General features: G+C 41.7%; 1 protein-coding gene across 18 annotated transcripts in view; it reads right to left on the reverse strand.

Annotated features, from left to right (window-relative positions):
* Nucleotides 1-20,494, reverse strand: part of FMN1 (formin 1) — a 419,977-nt gene that overhangs the window by 387,177 nt on the left and 12,306 nt on the right. For 12 of the 18 annotated variants that reach the window (XM_073995420.1, XM_073995415.1, XM_073995421.1 and 9 more), the window contains one exon: nucleotides 18,678-18,742. Coding sequence is in view for 4 of the 18 variants with exons in the window: in XM_073995425.1 (XP_073851526.1) it covers nucleotides 18,678-18,742 (65 nt within the window). In the remaining 14 variants the exon portion in view is untranslated. Of the gene's footprint in view, nucleotides 1-16,729; nucleotides 16,837-18,677; nucleotides 18,743-20,494 lie in introns of all 18 variants that reach the window. The other 6 variants (XM_073995419.1, XM_073995427.1, XM_065547700.2 and 3 more) reach the window with 1 other exon arrangement.

Genomic DNA, 20,494 nt, shown 5'->3' on the forward strand with positions numbered 1-20,494 from the left:
GCTCAGTTAATGAATTCTCAGACAAACCAAAGGGAAGCAGCAGATGAGCTCTGCTGTTCTGGAAACATAGAATGCTCTCCTTTCTCTTCAAGCATCATTTTCCTCTAGCTCCTCTTATCTCCTCAATTCCCATGGATTAGGAGAAGTGTGTGATGCTGGGGGAGGAGTGTTAAAAATGTTCAGAATTGGCTGGGTACGGTGGCTCATGCCTGTAATCCCAGCACTTTGGGAGGCCGAGGCAGGCGGATCACGAGGTCAGGAGATCCACACCAGCCTGGTCAACATGGTGAACCCTGTCTCTACTAAAAATACAAAAATTAGCTGGGCGTGGTGGCACGTGCCTGTAATCCCAGCTACTCATGAGACTGAGGCACGAGAATCCCTTGAACCCAAGAAGCCGAGGTTGCAGTGAGCCGAGATCGCGCCACTACACTCCAACCTGGTGACAGAGTGAGACTCTGTCTCAAAAAAAAAAAAAAAAAATTTTTCAGAATCCGTTCAGAGTCACAGCACAGTCTATGCTGTAATTTCAAATAGGAATATGACAGTGTATTCTATTCCCCAAGAGAGGGAATTTGTATATACTGAGCACATATACACTTATATTTTCATTTTGTTGTCTCATATAATCAGTACATCTCCACTTTACAGATGAGGAAACTGAAATTCAGAGAGATAAAGGAACTTGTCTAAGGGAATATGGCTCAGAATATGCAAGTTTCAAACCCAGGTCTGTCTCACTACATTGCTTCATAGGTCATGTTGTTCTTCATCTACTGCCTTCTACCAACAAATTGGTTTTCCATTTAATTTGAATAAAGGAGCTTTTTTTTTTTTTTAATTTTGTTAACTTGGTGTTACATAATTTCTTAACAAAGTCTCACATCTTGCTACTTTAACACTCACTGGGGCCAGGCTTAGCAGCTCGCCTCTGTAATCCTGGCACCTTGGGAGGCCAAGGTGGGAGGATGGCTGGAGCTCAGGAATTTGAGACCAGTCTGGGGAACATAGTGAAACCTTGTTTCTACAAAGAAAGAAAGAAAGAAAGAAAGAAAGAAAGAAAGAAAGAAAGAAAGAAAGAAAGAAAGAAGGAAAGAAAGAAGGAAAGAAAGAAAGAGAAAGAAAGAAAGAAAGAAAGAAAGAAAGAAAGAAAGAAAGAAAGAAAGAAAGAAAGAAAGAAAGAAAGAAGGGGAAAGAAAGAAAGAAAATTAGCTGGGAATGTGGTGCAAGTCTGTACTCTCAGCTGCTAGGGAGGCTGAGGCAAGGGGATCGCCTGGGAGGCTGAAACTGCAGTGGACTGAGATTGCACCACTGCACCACTGTACTCCAGCCTGAAAGACACAGCAAGACCCTGTCTTTCAAAAAAAAAAAACAAAAAAAAAAAAAAAACACACTCATTGGAGAGCTTCAGCATGTCTGATCAGGTAAAGCACTGCCTCCTAAGGTCATCCCTTAAACAATAAAATCTAGAAAAAGGGCACCAGGAGTTCACTACAGCTGGTACAGACAGTAAAAACACTCAATGAAGATTCTAATTTAGAAATAAAAGAAGAGAGGGACTGATATAAAGGCCATATCCTTTATGAGAATTACGGACATGTGGTGCCTGTTTACAGGATCAAGTACTTTTTCCCCCTGGTCTTTATAAGTCTTGGTTATGTAAATGGAGAAAATATCATGGTTAGAATTCTGTATATTAGTCACAGTTGGGAAACTCAAGACGAGATTTAGAAAATTATAACATTGGATTTTATAGCAGTAAAGCCACAACACAAGGCATAAAGCTACTATTATTTAAAAAAAAAAAAAAAAAAAGAACTTCACACTATTGCCTCATCCACCCAGAAACTTCCATATAGAATGCTCTTACCACACTTGTGGTACACACATCCGGAGCCAAAGAGGAGCAGAACAGAGGGAAAAAAAAAGAAATGGGAGTTTGTCTTATGATCTTGGGACTACAGTTTCTTTGTTCTGGGCCCTGGGAAGCAGTATGCTGTAAGAAACTTTGTACTGAACATAGACGAAGGAGCTTCACTATCCCAGGATCCAGTGAAGAATCCTAAGCTACTTATTTATACTTGTTATAAAAAGATTACGTCAGAAGTAGAGACTAGACAAGTAGGGGTAACACTAGTGGTATAAATCACTTAGAAAGGTCTTTCAGTATTCCAGAAAGAAGCGTTGATGGCTAAAACTAAAGCAGTAGCAATGTGGATGCAGAAGAGATAGTCAATTTAAAAAGACAGATTTCAGGCCAGGCATGGTGCCTCATGACTATAATCCCAGCACTTTGGGAGCCTGAGGTGGGTGGATCACTTGAGTTTGAGACCAGCCTAACCAACATGGCAAAACCCCATCTCTACTAAAAATACATAAAAAATCAGACAGGCGTGGTGGCACATGCCTGTAATCCTAGTTATTCGGGTCTCATGCTAAGGCGTGAGAATTGCTTGAACCCAGGAGATCTAGGCTACAGTGAGCCGAGATTGTGCCACTGCACTCCAGCATGGGTGAAAGAGTGAGACTCTGTCTCTAAATAAATAAGTAAAAATTAAATAAAAAGATAGAATTGAAAGGGTCTGATGGTTAATTGAGTATGTGTGACAGGAAAGAATTTAGTTTCATGATTTCAGATGTAGGTGACTGGGTAGATTGTGGTGCCATTCACAAAGATAAATGCACACAGAGGAATAGGCTTCAGGAGAAGAAGATGAATTCAGTTTTGGAAATATTGAATATCAGGGGAATAATCAAACAAATATGTCCAGAACACTGCTAGATGTAAAGGGATAGAGAACAAGATCTACGCTAAAGTTAACACGTTTGGAAGGAATCATACAGTATATAAGGTGTTTCAATTCCATGTAAGATAAAGTAAGTGCACTCTATCCTAGCTCTCCCACTGAATGCAACTGCAAAACGCACCAGCATAAAATGCATAGAGCAGCTATCTGAACACTCCAAAAGTAAATGGTAGCAAGCAGACTGATGAGGAAGACCAGGCTTTGAAATATCACCCAACTGTAAAGCAGTTAAGTTTCTCAACTTTATCCTTCAGTAGCCCTTAAGCCTGGACTCAGATGTGCCTGAAACATGGCAGTGAGTATCAGCACAAACAGAGGAAGTTATAGGAGAAGTCCTGTAATTCAGAATCAAGAATACGAAGACATTTTCTTGTTGGCACCTAAAACTCCGAGGGAGGAGAACATTTCTCTATGATTAGAGGAATTGTAGTCCCGAAATGTATGGGGGAAATCCCCTATTCCTTTTTCTCTCACTCTGTTCTGCCTCTCGTTGGTTTCAGGTGTGGGCAGAGTTGCAGGAAGTTTGTAGCCAAAGAGTTGGCGGGTTAATAGTCCTAGATTTCTAGTTAGAGGACTGAAATCAGAGCCTCAGAGAGCCCAGAAGTATGGGGGAGATTACGGAGAAGGATCTTACAAAGTGACCCATAAATTTATTCACGGACACCTGAATTAACCCCAACCTGTGGATTGTGGATCTGATCTTAAATAGCCTATGAAGGGCTTTGAAAAGAAATGAAGAGATAAGACAATTTCCCAGGGCCTAGGCTGGCCACTGGGTGGCACATACATGGCATGGAGCACTGCAAAAGCTTTGAAAATGCAACTGACATGAAAACCACAACCCACAGAAGGCTCATTGGAACTTGCGACCTGAGCCAAACCAGGCTGACTAGCTGGTTGTTTCAAGAAAAAAGCATCTTCCCTGAGCAAATGAACCTCAACCTCAACCTCTTCTAGTGTGTTCCACGTCAGAAGAACGCTTTAGAGCAGGGCAAACTCTTCTCTGTGACAATCCATTAGAAAGTCAGAATGCAGTATGGAATCATCACACATATTTTTCATCCAAGAAACCAGAGGAAAAAGAGCTGTAAGTCCTAAGAGAAAAAAAGCAAAATGACAGGAAATCACTGCGCAGTGGGGTTAAATGCACTGGCGTTGCAATTCCATGCTGAGTTCACAGGACTATTTCAAACAGCATTGCCTCATTCTACTTGGACTCAAATGCAGCAGCTCTGCAGGAGCCACACACTAAAGTATACATCTTAATTCGGCCTATGAAGTGACCTGCTCTGGTTATGTTCAAGGTAAAAGCATTTTGCTTCCCAGGGAGTCTTCATGTCTTCTATTTCCTCTGACAGGCTCCAGGCTGGCATTCTCTCTATGACAATGTTGCAGCAGTGATTTCTTCCTTGACTCTTTTTCCGGTAAACAAGTAGATTACCTCACTCTACCCCAAATGAAAATATCTGTTGTGCTTCATCATAATGAGAAATTATTGCCTTTTAGTAGATGCTGTCTATTGTTCATAGCATATTTCACCAATGCTTAAAATAAGATTCAAGAATTAGTTGTAGTCATTCTGTCTGCTGATGGCAGACATCCTAATTGATTTTGGCCTTAAAAGGCCAATGCAAAGCTTTCTTTGCCTAGTCATTGGCACAGTCTTTCCCTGTGACTCCATCTGAGCCCAACACAGCTAAGATAGATTACCGGTATTCCATTACTAAACTGGAAATTTTGTATTAGTCCAGTCAAATTCACACTCTACCTTTCACATCTTCCTAAGACCAAGAGACTGACTTTCATGAACTCAATCAACAAGTTCCCTTGCACTGTGGCTTCTACTAGATTTGGCCATTGGAAAATAGTAACAGATTGGAGGGCAGACGGAAGAGGGCTCAGGACCTTTATCCCCTGGCTCCCTCTCTCCTGGGCTAGAGTTTGGCAGTAGGTGTGCCCTCTACTGAAGACCACGCCCCTCTGGGGTAGTCCTCCTCCAGCTGCAGCTGCTTTCTCTGAGTACCATTACTGCTCCCTCTCCTTGCTCATTTAGTCCTAGATGGCTTTGAGTTCTGCCTCTCATGTGTGATTTTGGACAAGTTATTGCCTGGCTTTCTCCTTTCCATCCACCCTGGGATGGAGTGCAGCTTTTTCAAGGAGGAGATTAACAAAACAAAGGAAGGCTGGGTGCGGTGGCTCGCGCCAGTAATCCCAGCACTTTGGGAGGCTGAGGCGGGTGGATCACCAGGTCAGGAGATCGAGACCATCCTGGCTAACACGGGGAAACCCCATCTCTACTAAAAATACAAAATATTAGCCAGGTGTGGTGGCGAGCGCCTGTAGTCCCAGCTACTTGGGAGGCTGAGCCAGGAGAATGGCGTGAACCCGGGAGGCGGAGCTTGCAGTGAGCCGAGATCGCGCCATTGAACTCCAGCCTGGGCGACAGAGCAAGACTGTGTTGAAAAAAAAAAAAAAAAAAAAAAGGAAGTTCTGCAATAGATTAGTGGTTCTCCTTCTTTCCATGGAGTTTTTCTTTTCTTTTTTTTTTTTTTTTTTTTGCTGTCCTTTTTGTTTTTCTTCTTTTGAGATAGGGTCTCACTCTGTCACCCAGGCTACAGTGAAGTGGCATGATCTCAGCTCACTGCAACCTCCAGCTCCTGGGCCCAGGCAATTCTCCTACCTCAGCTCCTCCAAGTAGCTGGGAAAACAGGTGCATGCCATCATGCCCAGCTAATTTTTGTATATTTTGTAGAGACAGGGTTTTGCGGTGTTGTACAGCCTGGTCTCGAACTCCTGAGCTCAAGTGATCTGCCCACCTTAGCCTCGCAAAGTGCTGGGATTACAGGAGTGAACCACTGAGGGATTTTTCTTTAAACAACCTACACACACTGTACGAGTAGGAGTGTAGGAATAATAACAAAATTACTATAATACACAACAGAAAGAGAGCTATTCTGTAAGGTATCAAAGAACAAATCAGAGGAGTGGAGAGTCCACATCATGTTTGTAGGATCAGAATAACACTTCAGGCAGAAGAAAGCATTTTAAAATAGCCCCTCATTAAAATATGGGCCTTGGACAGGTAGATTAAGAAAGTGAAATTCCAAGAGGAGGAAACGTAATACAAGACTGAGAAAACAACTAACAAGTACAAAGGGAAAAACTCTTTTTAGATACGTGTCAGGAGAGGTAAATCAAGAAAGAGTGATAAAAGGTACCAAGTCATAGAGGGATTTTAATCAGGTTGGTAGGAAATTAATGCTATCTTCATAGACAAAGGATTGATGAAGCCATGGATGGTTTTTGACCAGGGAAGCAGTATGTTCAGCACTACACTTAAAGATTAAGTCAGCAGTAATATCAGAACAGATTGGAGAAGAAAGAGGACAGACAGGGAGTCAAGAATGAGAAGCTGGGGACAACATCAAATTCTGCAAAAAGGTCAAGAAACAAATTAGAAGTGTTACAGGCCGGGCGTGGTGGCTCACGCCTGTAATCCCAGCACTTTAGGAGGCCGAGACAGGCAGGTCACCTAAGGTCAGGAGATCAAGACCAGCTTGGTCAACATGGTGAAATCCCATCCCTACTAAAAGTACAAAAACTAGCTGGGTGTGGCTAATTAGCTGGCACCTGTAGTACCAGCTACCCAGGAAACTGAGGTGGCAGAATCGCTTGAACCCTGGAGGTGGAGGTTACAGTGAGCTGAGATCATGCCACTGCACTCCACTCCAGCCTGAGTGACAGAGCGAGACACTATTTCAAAAAAAAAAAAAGAGATGTTACAGAGTTTTAGGTAGCAACTTTAGTAGAGTGGGAGAATATCAAACTATATTACAAAGAGCAAGAGAGAACACTAATGGTTAAGACAAAAAAATATGAGTAATAACCTGTACAGGTATTAAGGCTTAGTCTTTGCTATTTTGGTTTCTTTTCTTGTCTTTTCTTTTTGAGACTGAGTTTCACTCTTGTTGCCCAGGCTGGAGTGCAATGGCACAATCTTAGCTTACCACAACCTCTGCCTCTTGGGTTCAAGCGATTCTCCTGCCTCAGCCTCCCAAGTAGCTGGGATTTCAGGCATGCACCACCACGCCCGGCTAATTTTGTATTTTTAGTAGAGAGGAGGTTTCTCCATGTTGGTCAGGCTGGTCTTGAACTCCTGACCTCAGGTGATCTGCTTGCCTCAGCCTCCCAAAGTGCTGGGATTACAGGCGTGAGCTACCATACCCGGCTGTTTTGTTTGGTTTGGTTTTGTTCCTGAGACAGAGTTTCACTCCTGTTGCCCAGGCTGGAGTACAGTGGTGAGATCTCGGCTCACTGCAACCTCCGCCTCCTGGGTTCAAGCGATTCTCCTGCCTCAGCCTCCCAAATAGCTGGGATTACAGGCGCCAGTCACCATGCCCAGCTAATTTTTGTACTTTTGGTAGAGACGGGGTTTCGCCATGTTGGCCAGGCTGGTCTCGAACTCCTGACCTCAGGTGATCCGCTCGCCTCAGCCTCCCAAAGTGTTGGGATTACAGGCGTAAGCCACTGCGCCCGGCCTGTTTTTGTTTTTTTTTTTTAAGACATGGAAAACATAAGCATGTTTTCAGGTTGAAAAGAAGGAAGTAGCAAAGGAGATATTGGTGACACAATGAAAGATGGTATAAAATATGGGACAAAAGGCACCAGACGAAGAAGACATGGGCTCAAGGACACATGGGGAGGAATCAACCTTGTCAAGAAGGAGGATGGTTTCCTACTCAAAGACTAAGGTTAAGTAAAGGAAAAAAGATTATTATGAGATAGCCCTGAAATTGAGAGAGTTTACATATTTTCTCAATGATTTTTGTTTTCTTCAAAAAGACTGTAAATTTATGATTTTCTTTGCATTGTAACAATGTCACAAGAAGGAAAGCATTAAACTAGTTGTCTGGAAGCAAAATTCCTTCTTGGGAAACTCTGATTTGACTGTGAGACCACTAACACAAGCTATGTCTTATTTTAACATACTGGCAAATCTCTACAGAAATATAGAGGACAAATTTCAGCCAATAGAATTATTTTAGATGACAAGTTTCTAGCCAAAGTCACAGCTGGTTATTAAAGGAACAAAAGGGGCTCCTTTATATATATATTTTTTCATTGCTGTTCATTTTCTTGACCCACAGACCAACCCGCACAGATACCCAGATATGCTAACAAGGTGTGCGCATTGAAGATCCTCTCAAAGACTTTAGGGAATTCTTTCTTTGCCTCTCCCTTACCTTTTCAAAGCTTAATTACATAAAGAAAAATGAGTATTAGCTTTCCACATGATTTCCATGAAAATTAGATATTGAGATCCTCAACACATCGCTGGTTTTATGACACTATCTAGCTAACATCATCTAGAGGAGATAAATGAGTATGCTGAGGAAATAAGCCCCTTCCCCCTGATTTAATTTTTAATTTTTATGGGTGCATAGTAGGTATATATACTTATGGGGTACATGACATATTTTGATACAGGCATATAGTGCATAATAATCACATCAGGGTAAATGGTGGATCCATCACCTCAAGCATTTATCATTTCTTTGCATTACAAACATTCCAGTTATACTCTTTTAGTTATTTTTAAATGTACAACAAATTATTGTTGACTGTAATCACCCTGTTGTGCAATCAAATACTGGTTCTTATTGATTCTAACTATGTTTTTGTACCCACCGCCTGATTTTAAAAAAGGATCTGTAGATAGGAGATTCCTACTCATTGAACATTTAAGGCTTTAGCAACAATGGTGACAGCACAACATCTCATCTAAAGGTGGGCTTAGTACATTTTACTTTGTAGTTAGTAAGACAAAGAGAGCTTCCTTTTCAAATATCGGGAGTACCTTTTTTAGATATGTGAACACATTCTGTGGAGTTTGCTTTTGGGAGAACTTTACACCAGGAACGATGGTTGCATATGTTACGTCAAATTTGCATTTTCTGATGAAGGAAGCTGCTCTTGAACAATGGCTTTCCAATTAGAGAGCACAAGGGGTTTAAGGAGATTTTTGTTTTTAACAGGCAACTGTTGTTGAAGGAATAAATATATGCAATAAAAAATTTCAAATGGAATTTTGAGACAAATGGCTACTGTTGAGATTCCTAATGGGAAGAAGGGTAAGCTTCTTCCTCTTACAAAAATACCAGGGAATTTCTGGGAATTAAAGAACTCTGAGCACAGTTCTGACATCGGGAAGATTTTACATTGTCTGTGGCAAATGTCAAAGGCACTTTGATGTAAAAGCAAATATATGATAAGTATAGCAAATAGATCTGTAATGAGAAGGAGCTGAGCCTAGAGATCCAGCTTTTTTTAAAAGGCCTTTTTTGTTTCTTTTCTTTTCTTTTTTTTTTTTTGTAATAGCCTTTTCCAAAAAGTTGCAATCAGCACAAATTGCAAAATAAATCTGTAAGCCAGATGAGGCCACTATTGGGCATATTATTTATTCTTTTGTCATCAGATGAAGTAATGTTTTCTAAAGTAGACACACTCTTGCATAATAAATCACTTTCCCAGTTGGATGATTCTGCATAGATTAAGAGATCAGGATTACCAAGAATATCCTTCTCAAAAAGCCTGACACCATCAGGAGAAAGATGCATTTAGCTGCATTTATTTAAGCCAAATAAATTTATAGCATTCAAGTCTTTCTTCTAAAAACCATATTTTGTGGACCAATAGAACAGAATAGAGAACCCAGAAATAAATCCACGTATTTACAACCAACTGATTTTTGACAAGGGCACCAAGAACATACATTGGTGAAGGGACAACCACTTCAATATATGGTGCTGGGAAAACTGGGTATCCATCTGTAGAAGAAATAAACTAGACTTGCTCTATCTCTTGATATAAACAAAAAATCAACTCAAGATGGATTAAAGACTTAAATGTAAAACATGAAACTAGCAGAGGAAAACATAAGGGAAACACTTCAGAACTATGGACTAGGCAAAGATTTTATGGCTAAGACCCCAAAAGCATAGGCAACAAAACCAAAAATAGACAAATGGGATTATATTAAACTAGGAAGCTTCTCCACAGCAATGCAGAGTGAAGACACAGCCTGTTGAATGGGAGGAATATTTGCAAACTATTCATCTGACAAGAAACAAATATGCAGAATATACCGGGAACTCAAACAACTCAACAATTTAAAAAAAAAAAAACCGTTGAGAAATGGGCAAAGGACAAGAATAAGATATTTCTCAAAAGACATACAAATGCCCAACAGGTATATGAAAAAATGTTTGATGTCACTAATCAGGGAAATGCAAATCAAAACCACAATGAGATATCATTTTAACTCACTTATAATGGCTAATAGCAGACAAAACAATAACAGATGCTACTGAGAATGCAGAGAAAAGGGAACTTATACACTGTTGGTGGAAATGTAAATTAGTACAGTCATTATGGATGAAGATATCTCAAAAAAAAAAAAAAAGGTACCACACATGCAGTAAGAGTGCTATGTGGCTCTTCATGAGTGATGGGCACAGCCATCTGCACAGCGAGGTGCATCTTAGTCACCAAGCGATGGGGCAGAAAGGGGAAGAAGTGTAGGATACTGACACTGGTTATGTGGTTTGACACAGAGTTGGAAATTCTTTATTTTTCAGCTCTTTTAACCGTGGCAATTTAACTTCTGCCTCATAAGGTTGTTACCTTCACTTTATGGATCATAAATGGATTCACAAGAGGTTTACGAGAAGGAAGTGGCAGAGTTGGGCTTCAACACAAGGTCAATGTAGTCCCAAAGTCAATAGTCCTCTAAGTGTAGCACACTGAGTAGAGATTAAAGACTGTCAATATTCTAGCTTATCAGAAAGTGTTTTTAAAAATAGAAAAAAAGAAAAGAGAAAGCACAGGACTTCAGTAATTCTGCAGAAAATATGAAGGATAAAGAATCAAAGAATGTGACTTTACAAGGAAGAGAATAGGGAAGGGAGTGAGAGGGAGGCAACTGTTAGAAAGCATGCAGTAAGTACAAGATTGATCTTCCCAGAGGTTTTCTAATATAAGGGCAATACCATGTATCCCACAGAACAATGATGAAGCAGCTGAAGAACCTCATAATACAGTTGTTGTATATCAGGGTGACCCACCTGACCCCAATCTGAGATAGCCAGTCTACCTCTTTGTGAAAATGATGAATCCTTTATAGGTTTATTACACAACTAGATAGGCACGGAGACAGTTTTGAGATTGCAAGTACAAGGAGGAGGACATATTACAAGAAGCTGGGGAAAGAGGGAAAGTTGTCAGTAAGGTGGATGAGGTGAGAGAGAAAGATAAGGACAATGGAGAAAAACAGTATCTGACTCAGACAGAAGAAGGGAGAAGTTTCTTTGTGTTTGTAAAAGACTTTAAGAGACCATGAAACCAAGCAGTGCTGCTTCAGGGCCCAGGTGAGAAAGCATGCTTGCTGTTAGAGAAGGGGCCATTCTCCCCCACGCCCCATCTACTTCATTCCCTAAGAACTCAAAATGGTCATTGCAAAAGCCTGCTGTAACCAGCATAGCACCATTTTAATGCAGGGCACCAGAGGCCAGAACAAGATGCTGTGAAGAGGAGGATAGAGGAAAATACGATTGGTTCAATTGGTGAGCACAAATGAAACTTCAGGAAATATTCCGGGCACGGAGGCTCATGCCTGTAATCCCAGCACTTTGGGAGGCTGAGGCGGGTGGATCACCTGAAGTCAGGAGTTCAAGATCAGCCTGGACAACATGGTGAAACCCTGTCTCTACTAAAAATATAAAAATTAGCGAGGCATGGTGGCAGGTGCCTGTGATCCCAACTACTTGGGATGCTGAGGCAGGAGAATAGCTTGAGCCCGGGAGGCGGAGGTTGCAGTGAGCCAAAATTGCGCCACTGTGTTCCAGCCTGGGCAACAAGACTCTGTCTCAAAAAAGAAAGAAAAGAAAAGAAAAGAAAAAAGGAAAGGAAAGGAAAGGAAAGGAAAGGAAAGGAAAGGAAAAAAAAGAAAAGAAAAGAAAAAGAAAGAAAGAAACTTGAGGAAATAACCAAAGGCGCTTTTAAGAGGTGAATTAAATCCTATGTAAGGCTGGATACGGTGGCTCACGCCTGTAATCCTAGCACTCTGGGAGGCCAAGGCGGACGGATCACGAGGTCAGGAGATCAAGACCATCCTGGCTAACATGGTGAAACCCCGTCTCTGCTAAAAATATAGAAAATTAGCCGTGTGTGGTGGCAGGCGCCTGTAGTCCCAGCTACTCGGGAGGTTGAGGCAGGAGAATGGTGTGAACCCGGGAGGTGGAGCTTGCAGTGAGCCACGATCTTGCCACTGCACTCCAGCCTGGGTGACAGAGCCAGACTGTCTCCATAAAAAAAAAAAAAAATCCTACATAAACAGGAAAGAACTAAGATTTGATATCATATGTATTATTATTATTAATGTGGCCTCGCTGGAACCTATAAACAACGATTTTTGAGTTATTAAGCTTATATAGGATGAAGAAGGAGTAAGTGATACAGAAAAGGATATGAAAAAGAAGAAACTCGATGAAAAATATTATTTTCTTTTCCCAAAGAAAATAAAAAACATCCAAATGAAATGGATTTCTTTGGAAGGTTTGCTATCATTGGACATTTTCAAGTGCATGTTGATGACTATTTGAGAGAAATTCTAAGGAAATTCTATCTATTTCCACAGACCTGTAAGTCCTTCTTAATACCTCCCCCTCTCAGATTCCAGTCCATTACTAGATCCGATTGATTTTACCTCTGTGTGAAAGACCAGATGCTTGGATGAGTTGGCCTTCAGAACCACTTCCATTCTGAACTAGTATTTTGTGTACATTCTGTTATACAATCCTCTTGGAAAGGCCAAGAACGTTTGCTCTCTCAAGCTACATTCCATAATACTACAAATCACAAAATTTTCATTTCAAATACAAAGTAGACCCCAATCATCAACTTTTTTTTATTCAGTTAGTTAGACCATTTAATTCCTTAACACACATAATTTGATCCACTGATACTTAAGGGATCAATCAAGTGTTTCTAGCCCCAATACTAGCCATTATATTCTTGAGAGCATAGGATCATATTCAGCATATATAATGCAGTTTTCCATGTTGCCAACTCCCATTCTCTGAACATTACCAACGACAAGATCCCTGTGTAACCCATATTTAGACTTATAGAATAGCGGGACAATGAGAAATCTTTCCGCAATCCACACTTTAGTGTTTCCCATGAGCCAAGTGCAATGGTTCAATTACATCAGGATTTCTATTTCAAAATCGGGGTGCCAACCCACAGGGCTGGACAGGGAATTTGTTACACTGAGAACTTTTTAGATGGAAAGAATTGTTCTTACCACATCTGCTTTAAGTAGTAAAACTAGTTTCCTTTCAGAGAAGGGAACGACTTTTTTTTTTTTTTTTTTGAGACAGGGTCTCACCCAGGCTGGAGTGTGGAGTGCAGTGGCATGATCATGGCTCACTGCAGCCTTGACATCTGAGGCTCAAGCAATCCTCCTACCTCACCTCAGGCTCCCAAGTAGCTGGGACTACAGGTGCGTACCACAGTGCTCAGCTGATTTCTGTTTTTTGGTTGTTGTTTTGTTTGTTTGTTTGTTTAGAGAGAGGGTTCTGCCATGTTGCCCAGGCTGGGGTCAAATTCCTGGGCTCAAGTGATCCGCCTGCCTTGGCCTCCCAAAGTGCTAGGATTACAGGCCTGAGCCACCATGCCCAACCTGAAGGAATTATCCTTTAAGTGCTAGGATGTCAATTATGGATACTTCCTAGGTTATTTCGAGGGAAAGAATTGACATTCTGGAAGAAAACCCCCTCACTCTTCTAAGTGTTTTACCATCTATTTTCTTCTTTCACTATTTCTATTTTGAAAGAAATTCAAGAAGGCAGGTAGCCCTTAATTCTCTATATCTCTTCACATTTCCTTTGCTTTTAAATCAAGAAACGAATCTTCAAAAACTAAGCTTAGAACACTTTACACAGTGTGGGCTACATATTTTCTGGCCTGGCAACTGCTAGGTATGGCCTCAGTGAAGTCAAAATTTAGTACATATTAAAGCAGAGAAAGCTGAAAAACAGCACTCTTCCCATCCCACATACACACTTAGAAGAAACTTTTCACATGGATGTCAAAATCATTCAAGAAATTCTCACCCATCTATTGTTCCCTTCAAATAAAGGGTTCTGCCCCAGTCAAATTTTTTTTTATTATTGTCAAAGTTGAACTGAGGCTACAGTGCCTCAAAATTCCATAATGCCTCATACTTTCTTAAGGAATCTCACATACATAATTTTATTTAAATAAGCAATTTATCCGAATATTGTAGCAAGATCAATATGTAAAGATATGAGACATATGAATTTTGCCAAAGGAAGTTTGAGAGAAATAGTAGGTTAGAGGGCCCTCAAAGCAAATGGTACATTTTCCATTTAAAAATCATTCCTGAGGTCCCCCCAGGTGTGGTGGCTCATGCCTATAATCCCAGCACTTTAGCACTTTGGGAGGCCGAGGTGGGTGGATCATGAGGTCAGGAGTTCAAGACCAGCCTGGCCAACATGGTGAAACCCCATCTCTACTAAAAATACAAAAGTTAGCTGGGCATGGTAGCGCATGCCTGTAATTCCAGCACTTTGGGAGGCTGAGGCGGGTGGATCACAAGGTCAGGAGTTCGAGACCAGCCTGGCCAAAATAGTGAAACCCTGTCTCTACTAAAAATACAAAAATTAGCCGGGCATGTTGGCAGGCGCCTATAGTCCCAGCTACTTGGGAGGCTGAGACAGGAGAATTGCTTGAACCCAGGAGGCAGAGGTTGCAGTGAGCCGAGATTGTGCCACTGCACTCCAGCCTGGGCGACATAGTGAGACCCTGTCTCAAAAAGAAAAAAAAAAAATCATTCCTGGAGTTCCCACTACTTGTCAGCCTTTTTCCTCCACACTATTTCACATGGATAATTTGTCTTTAAGCACCCCTAACCAGCCTCTTTATATTTCCTTTCTTCTCACTTGTAATCCTGCCTCTTTGCTGTCCCTATGAAAATTCACTCTAAAAATATGACTAGCTATGAATCATTTCATTCTTGACTATATATGTTAGCCATCACAGCAAGATTTTCATTTGCAGGGTCACCCTGTCAGTGGCGAATGATGGTTGTGAAGTCAATTAAAGGAATCTAGCTTCACTTAAACAGAAGTATTAATATGGTCAGGGGTCTTCGTAGACAGCAAGGTCCCAATGCTTCTGCCTGCAGCTAAGACACTGCTTCAGAACATCAACAGTGTTTTTGCGCTTTGGTTCTCAAGCAAAAGATGAAGGAACAGTCTATGTCTTTAAATAATTTTTTTTTTTTTTTTTTTTTTTTTGAGACGGAGTCTCACGCTGTTGCCCAGGCTGGAGTGCAGTGGCACGATCTCGGCTCACTGCAAGCTCCGCCTCCCGGGTTCCCGCCATTCTCCTGCCTCAGCCTCCTGAGAAGCTGGGACTACAGGCGCCCGCCACCGCGCCCGGCTAATTTTTTTTGTATTTTTAGTAGAGACGGGGTTTCACTGTGGTCTCGATCTCCTGACCTTGTGATCTGCCCGCCTCGGCCTCCCAAAGTGCTGGGATTACAGGCTTGAGCCACCGCGCCCGGCCTGTCTTTAAATAATTAAGATAATTACTGCTGCTTAGTGATCACTCACCACGTACTGGCCACTCTTCCAAGGGCTTTACCTGTTTTAACGCATTGATTTTTACAGAAAAGCCTTATGAAGTAGGTACTATTATTATCTCCATTTACAAGGAAGAAGCTGAGGCACAGGAGGGTAACTTGTCCAGGGTCTCACAGCTGGTAAGCTGCTGAGCTGCGATTTGAACCCAGGTGCTTTGACCCAGAGCCCTGGCTCTTGAAATTCCTTACAGGACTGATTGGGGACAATAGGTCTCATTCAGAAAACACGCCTACTCATTCACTACTTCCTCTTCTTTCAGAATATGGAGCACTCACACCATGTACAACTGGTTTAAGACTGATCAATCTTCACATGAGATGGTTTCTACCAGGGCAGGGCAAATTAAGGAAAAAGCAGTGTCAGAAGGCTTGGACTCAAGTCCAGCTTTGCCAATTACTAACAGTACTCTTGTGCAAGTCACTTAACCGCTTTGCACCTCAGTGTCCTCATCTGTAAAAATGCCTTTTGTTCTCCTTACTTGCAGTGCAATTCCATAGTCCCCCCTGCAAAGAAATGAAACCCACTCACCAAATTAATTTTCTAGGTAGACAGTAAATTCAGGGCACAAATAGGATCAGAACCCAGATTTCCAGAGCCAAAAGAGATACTACAAGACAGTAAGGGGTGAAAACAGGCAAAGGAAATGGTGTAAGAAATTTAGATATGAGAAGGCTGGGTGCAGTGGTTCACGCCTGTAATCCCAGCACTTTAGGAGGCTGAGGCAGGTGGATCACTTGAGATCAGGAGTTTGAGACCAGCCTGACCAACAGCGCGAAACCCTGTCTCTATTAACAATACAAAAAAAATTAGCCAGGCATGGTGGCGCATGCTTGTAATCTCAGCTACTTGGGAGGCTGAGGCAGGAGAATTGCTTGAACCCAGGAGGCAGAGGTCGCAGTGAGCTGAGATTGTGCCATTGGACTCCAGCCTGGGCAACAAGAGTGAAACTCTGTCTCAAAAAAGAAAAGAAATGTAAATATGAGGCATCTACGGGCAGGAAGAAGTCAATCCTTCATCAGGAATACAAAAAACTAGAAAAAAAGCAAATGAAGTATCAAAAATCAGTAACAGCACTGAATGTAAAAAAAATTTCAATGAATGAAAAATGAATGAACTAATCGATGCATATTATTTCCACTTCTATTCTGGAAGAACATTCACTGTTAGCTTAAATGAGACCCAGGACACACACACCTCTCCACTCCAGCACTTCCAAGGCTTTTCCGTCTGCTTTGATCCAAACATTATTTGCACTTAACATGTACCCTCTGAGGAGGTGCCTTTAATCACTCCCTCCTGGCCTGTGTATAAAGGCAAAAATTTTCAACTTGAGACTGTCTTGGGCTTTTATCTGCCAGTCTCAATGGTTTATGATGTCTCCATATCCTGCTGTGGGTCTCAAGTCTGTTTAGCTACCTCTGTTAGATTGCTTTGTCCAATCCTAACCATGCACATGAACTTACACTTTTGATTTCCTTGAGGCCCATGCCTCACAGTCTCTAGGGCAAGGGTTTCCTACCCTCCTTACCCCCTAGCACAGCTTTAGGACTATACTGCCACGGTTAAAATCCCAGTTCTTCCACTTAGCATATTACATAGTTATGTAATCTTTGCGAGCCCTAATTTCTAATCCCTAAAGTTAGTCAATACCTGATAGATACACTGGCATTTAGAATACAGTGACTGGTACATAGTAGGCGCTATATAAGTAGTTGCCACTATTATGTGCTGCAGACCCTCATTATCCAAGAATACAATCCCAATACGCCCTGTATTCTTTTGGCAATGAACCTTTTGCAATGTATTGTTCCTCTTTGATCAAAGGCTCTCTAGAGGGAAGACTGTCATTGTCACCATCTTTGTATTCCCTGCAGTACATAAAACATGACACATATTCAGTAAATAGTGGATTAGAATGTAATTATCTAAAGAAACAAATCCAACCTGCATCTCTGCCTGAAAATCCAAGCATATTATTATTTGTAGCCAGCAATAATGATTAATGATAGCTTGATCTTTACTTTCCAATAAACGCAACAATTAAAGTAGATAATAAACTCATAATTAGGAACAAAATTGGCTTCCCACCATTGAACATATATCAAGGAGAAAAAAATATGAAAAGTATAAAAATTCAGTAAGAGAATAAAATAATAAATTGATACCAAACTTTCCATTAAAAAATCAAATTTAAATGGCAGTACGGAATGTGAAAAGAAAAAAATTTTTGATGCTCTCAGATACTAAACAATGGAAAAAATGGATCTATGAAATGTTGATCCATCCCTGATAGGAAAATGAAAGGTATGATTTCAGGATTCTAACATAAACTGAAAAAAATATAGTTTTGCTCTTCCCTTTGCCTGAACTGCCCCTGAATCTTTATGACTCAATCTGGCACTACCTTCAGGTATCTTCTCAAATGATGCCTCATTAGAAAGGCTTCCTTGGTCACCCAATTTAACACAGTGCCCACGGCCACCATCACTGTTGAGTCCCTTTCCCTGAGGCATCTGTCTCCATGGAACTTGCCACCTGCCATATTATATGTCTAATGGTTACATTCTGTCTCTCCCCACAACTATAGAATGTAACTGTCATGAAAAGAGTTTTGTTCACTGCCATGTCCTATGTTTCAGAGATTAACTAGAAAATCATGGGTGATCAATAAAAATCTGTCCAACGAGTGAATCACTTATTAATACAAATATTAACAAATATATACGGAAAGTGTTTAAAATAGTGCCTGGCACATAGTGGGCCCAGTTAGCTATTTATAATAAGAATAGAAATAGTAGCATTCCTTCCTTGATTCTTTTTGATTGATTGGTAACAAAAGTCTTCTGCCTTGAGTGACTAGAAAAAAGTAGAAAGCCTTAGATAAGTAAGGAGCTGGGAGGCAGCTTTGAAATCAGGAGCGGAAATACTTACTTTATTTAGGGGACAGCTGGAATTTACTAATCTGCTCTGTAGTACAGCATGGTCAAAGAGCAGCTTTAGTGGAATTAACATAACAACGTGGGAGGAAGAACAAGGCGGGAATCAGAACGCTGTGGGTAAAAACATTGCTTGGAAGCCCAGGGCCAGAGCGCAGCGTGTCAGTGAGCAGAAGCCACCGCCATGACTTAGTCCACCTTCTTACCTAGATCAGCCTTCGCCTGGGCAGGGTCCAGATGCGGAGATGTGAAAAACGTGATGCCACCAGGCCTGTGTAAAAAAAGAAAATCAAGGCTTACCTGAAGTAATTTGCACATTAGGTGCGTGTGTGTTGCCGTGTTTCTTATATTTATTAGGTAGCTTATTTGAAGGGGCTTTCAGAAATTGGGGATCACAACGCTGACCCTTTAAGGTCGTCTGGAGTAAGTCTAGGGAACAGACGATCCTGCCTCTTCCATGAGATAACCCTAATCTCCCACCTAAACTACTGCATAGTATAGGGTAACCAACCATGCCTATGATTGAAGAGTTTCCAGGATGCAGACATTTCAGTGCTGAAACCAGCAAAGTTGCAGGCAAGTCAGTACCAGTTGGCCATCCTGTATCCTTGTAAGCCTGCGTATGCTCATCTACTTAGTGTTCACACTGCAATGAGAGCAATCATTTAAAACAAATCTGGCCACATCGTGCCTCAGTTAGTCACACACAGCCAGATCTCTTCAGAGGCTCTCCTGCTGCTTTTTCTTTTTCTTTCTTTTCTTTTTTTTTTTTTTTCAAGACAGAGTCTCGCTCTGATCGCCCAGACTGAAGTGCAGTGGTGTGATCGCGGCTCACTGCAACCTCCGCCTCCAGGGTTTCAGCCATTCATCTGCCTCAGCCTCCTGCGTAGCTGGGATTACAGGCAAGTGCCACCACACTCAGCTAATTTTTGTATTTTTAGTAAAGAGGGACTTCACCAATGTTGCCCAGGGTCGTCTCGAACTCCTGACCTCAAGTGATCAGCCTTGGCCTCCCAAAGTGCTGGGATTATAGGTATGAGCCACCACGTCTGGCCTCTCCTGCTCTTAAGACAGATTTTAGCTCTTATCATGGCCTGAAAGGCTCCATGCGGTCGGGCCCCTGTTGATTTTTCCGGCTTAATTTTTGCACCATGCCCCAGCCAGTTCCCTTTTGGGGGCTCACATAAGGCCACTCCCTTCTGCTGTAAGGGTTCCTTGCATGGTGTTCCTCCTGCATGGAATATGATACCCATCTGTCTTTCACATAGTTTTGCTGCTAAAGAATTTTCAGATCGTTTTACTCCTAAACTGTTTTCATATAGCAGCTCCCTAACTGTCACTTTTTCTGGATGTCTCTCCTACCTCTTCTGAGCAGACAAACCCTCTCCCGTGGCCTTTGGGAGCTGTAGCCACTGTTGTCAGTGCCCACCGTATACCCTTGACGTCACCTCCACACACCAAAAGCTGCTCGCTGCGAACGCCTGTGACTTTCTGCCCGACGGCTTTTTTCTGCACGTGGAAGCACCTTCCCCAGCACACAGGATGGCATCAGATGAGATTAGAGCAATGGGTAGGAGTCAGATCAGGGAGACTTTCGGGGCTGTGATATAGAGTCCAAATTTTATTCTAAGTTCAATGGAGGGCTATTGAAGAGTTTTACACTGGGGAGAGACAAGATCTGATTATATTCTTTCCTTTCTTTTCTTTTCTTTTTTTTTTTTTTGAGATGGAATTTCCCTCTTACTGCCCAGGCTGGAGTGCAATGGCATGATCTCAGCTCACTGCAACCTCTGCCTCTCAGATTAAAGTGATTCTCCTTCCTCAGCCTCCTGAGTAGCTGGGATTACAGGCACCTGCCACCACACCTGGCTAATATTTTGTATTTTTAGTAGAGATGGAGTTTCACCATGTTGGCCAGGCTGCTCTGAAACTCCTGACCTCAGGTGATCTACCTGCCTCAGCCTCCCAAAGTGCTGGGATTACAGGCATGAACCACCATACCCGGCCCATGATTATATTCTTA

Source organism: Macaca fascicularis, chromosome 7 (genome assembly GCF_037993035.2).
Source record: "Macaca fascicularis isolate 582-1 chromosome 7, T2T-MFA8v1.1".
NCBI classification, from domain to species: domain Eukaryota; kingdom Metazoa; phylum Chordata; class Mammalia; order Primates; family Cercopithecidae; genus Macaca; species Macaca fascicularis.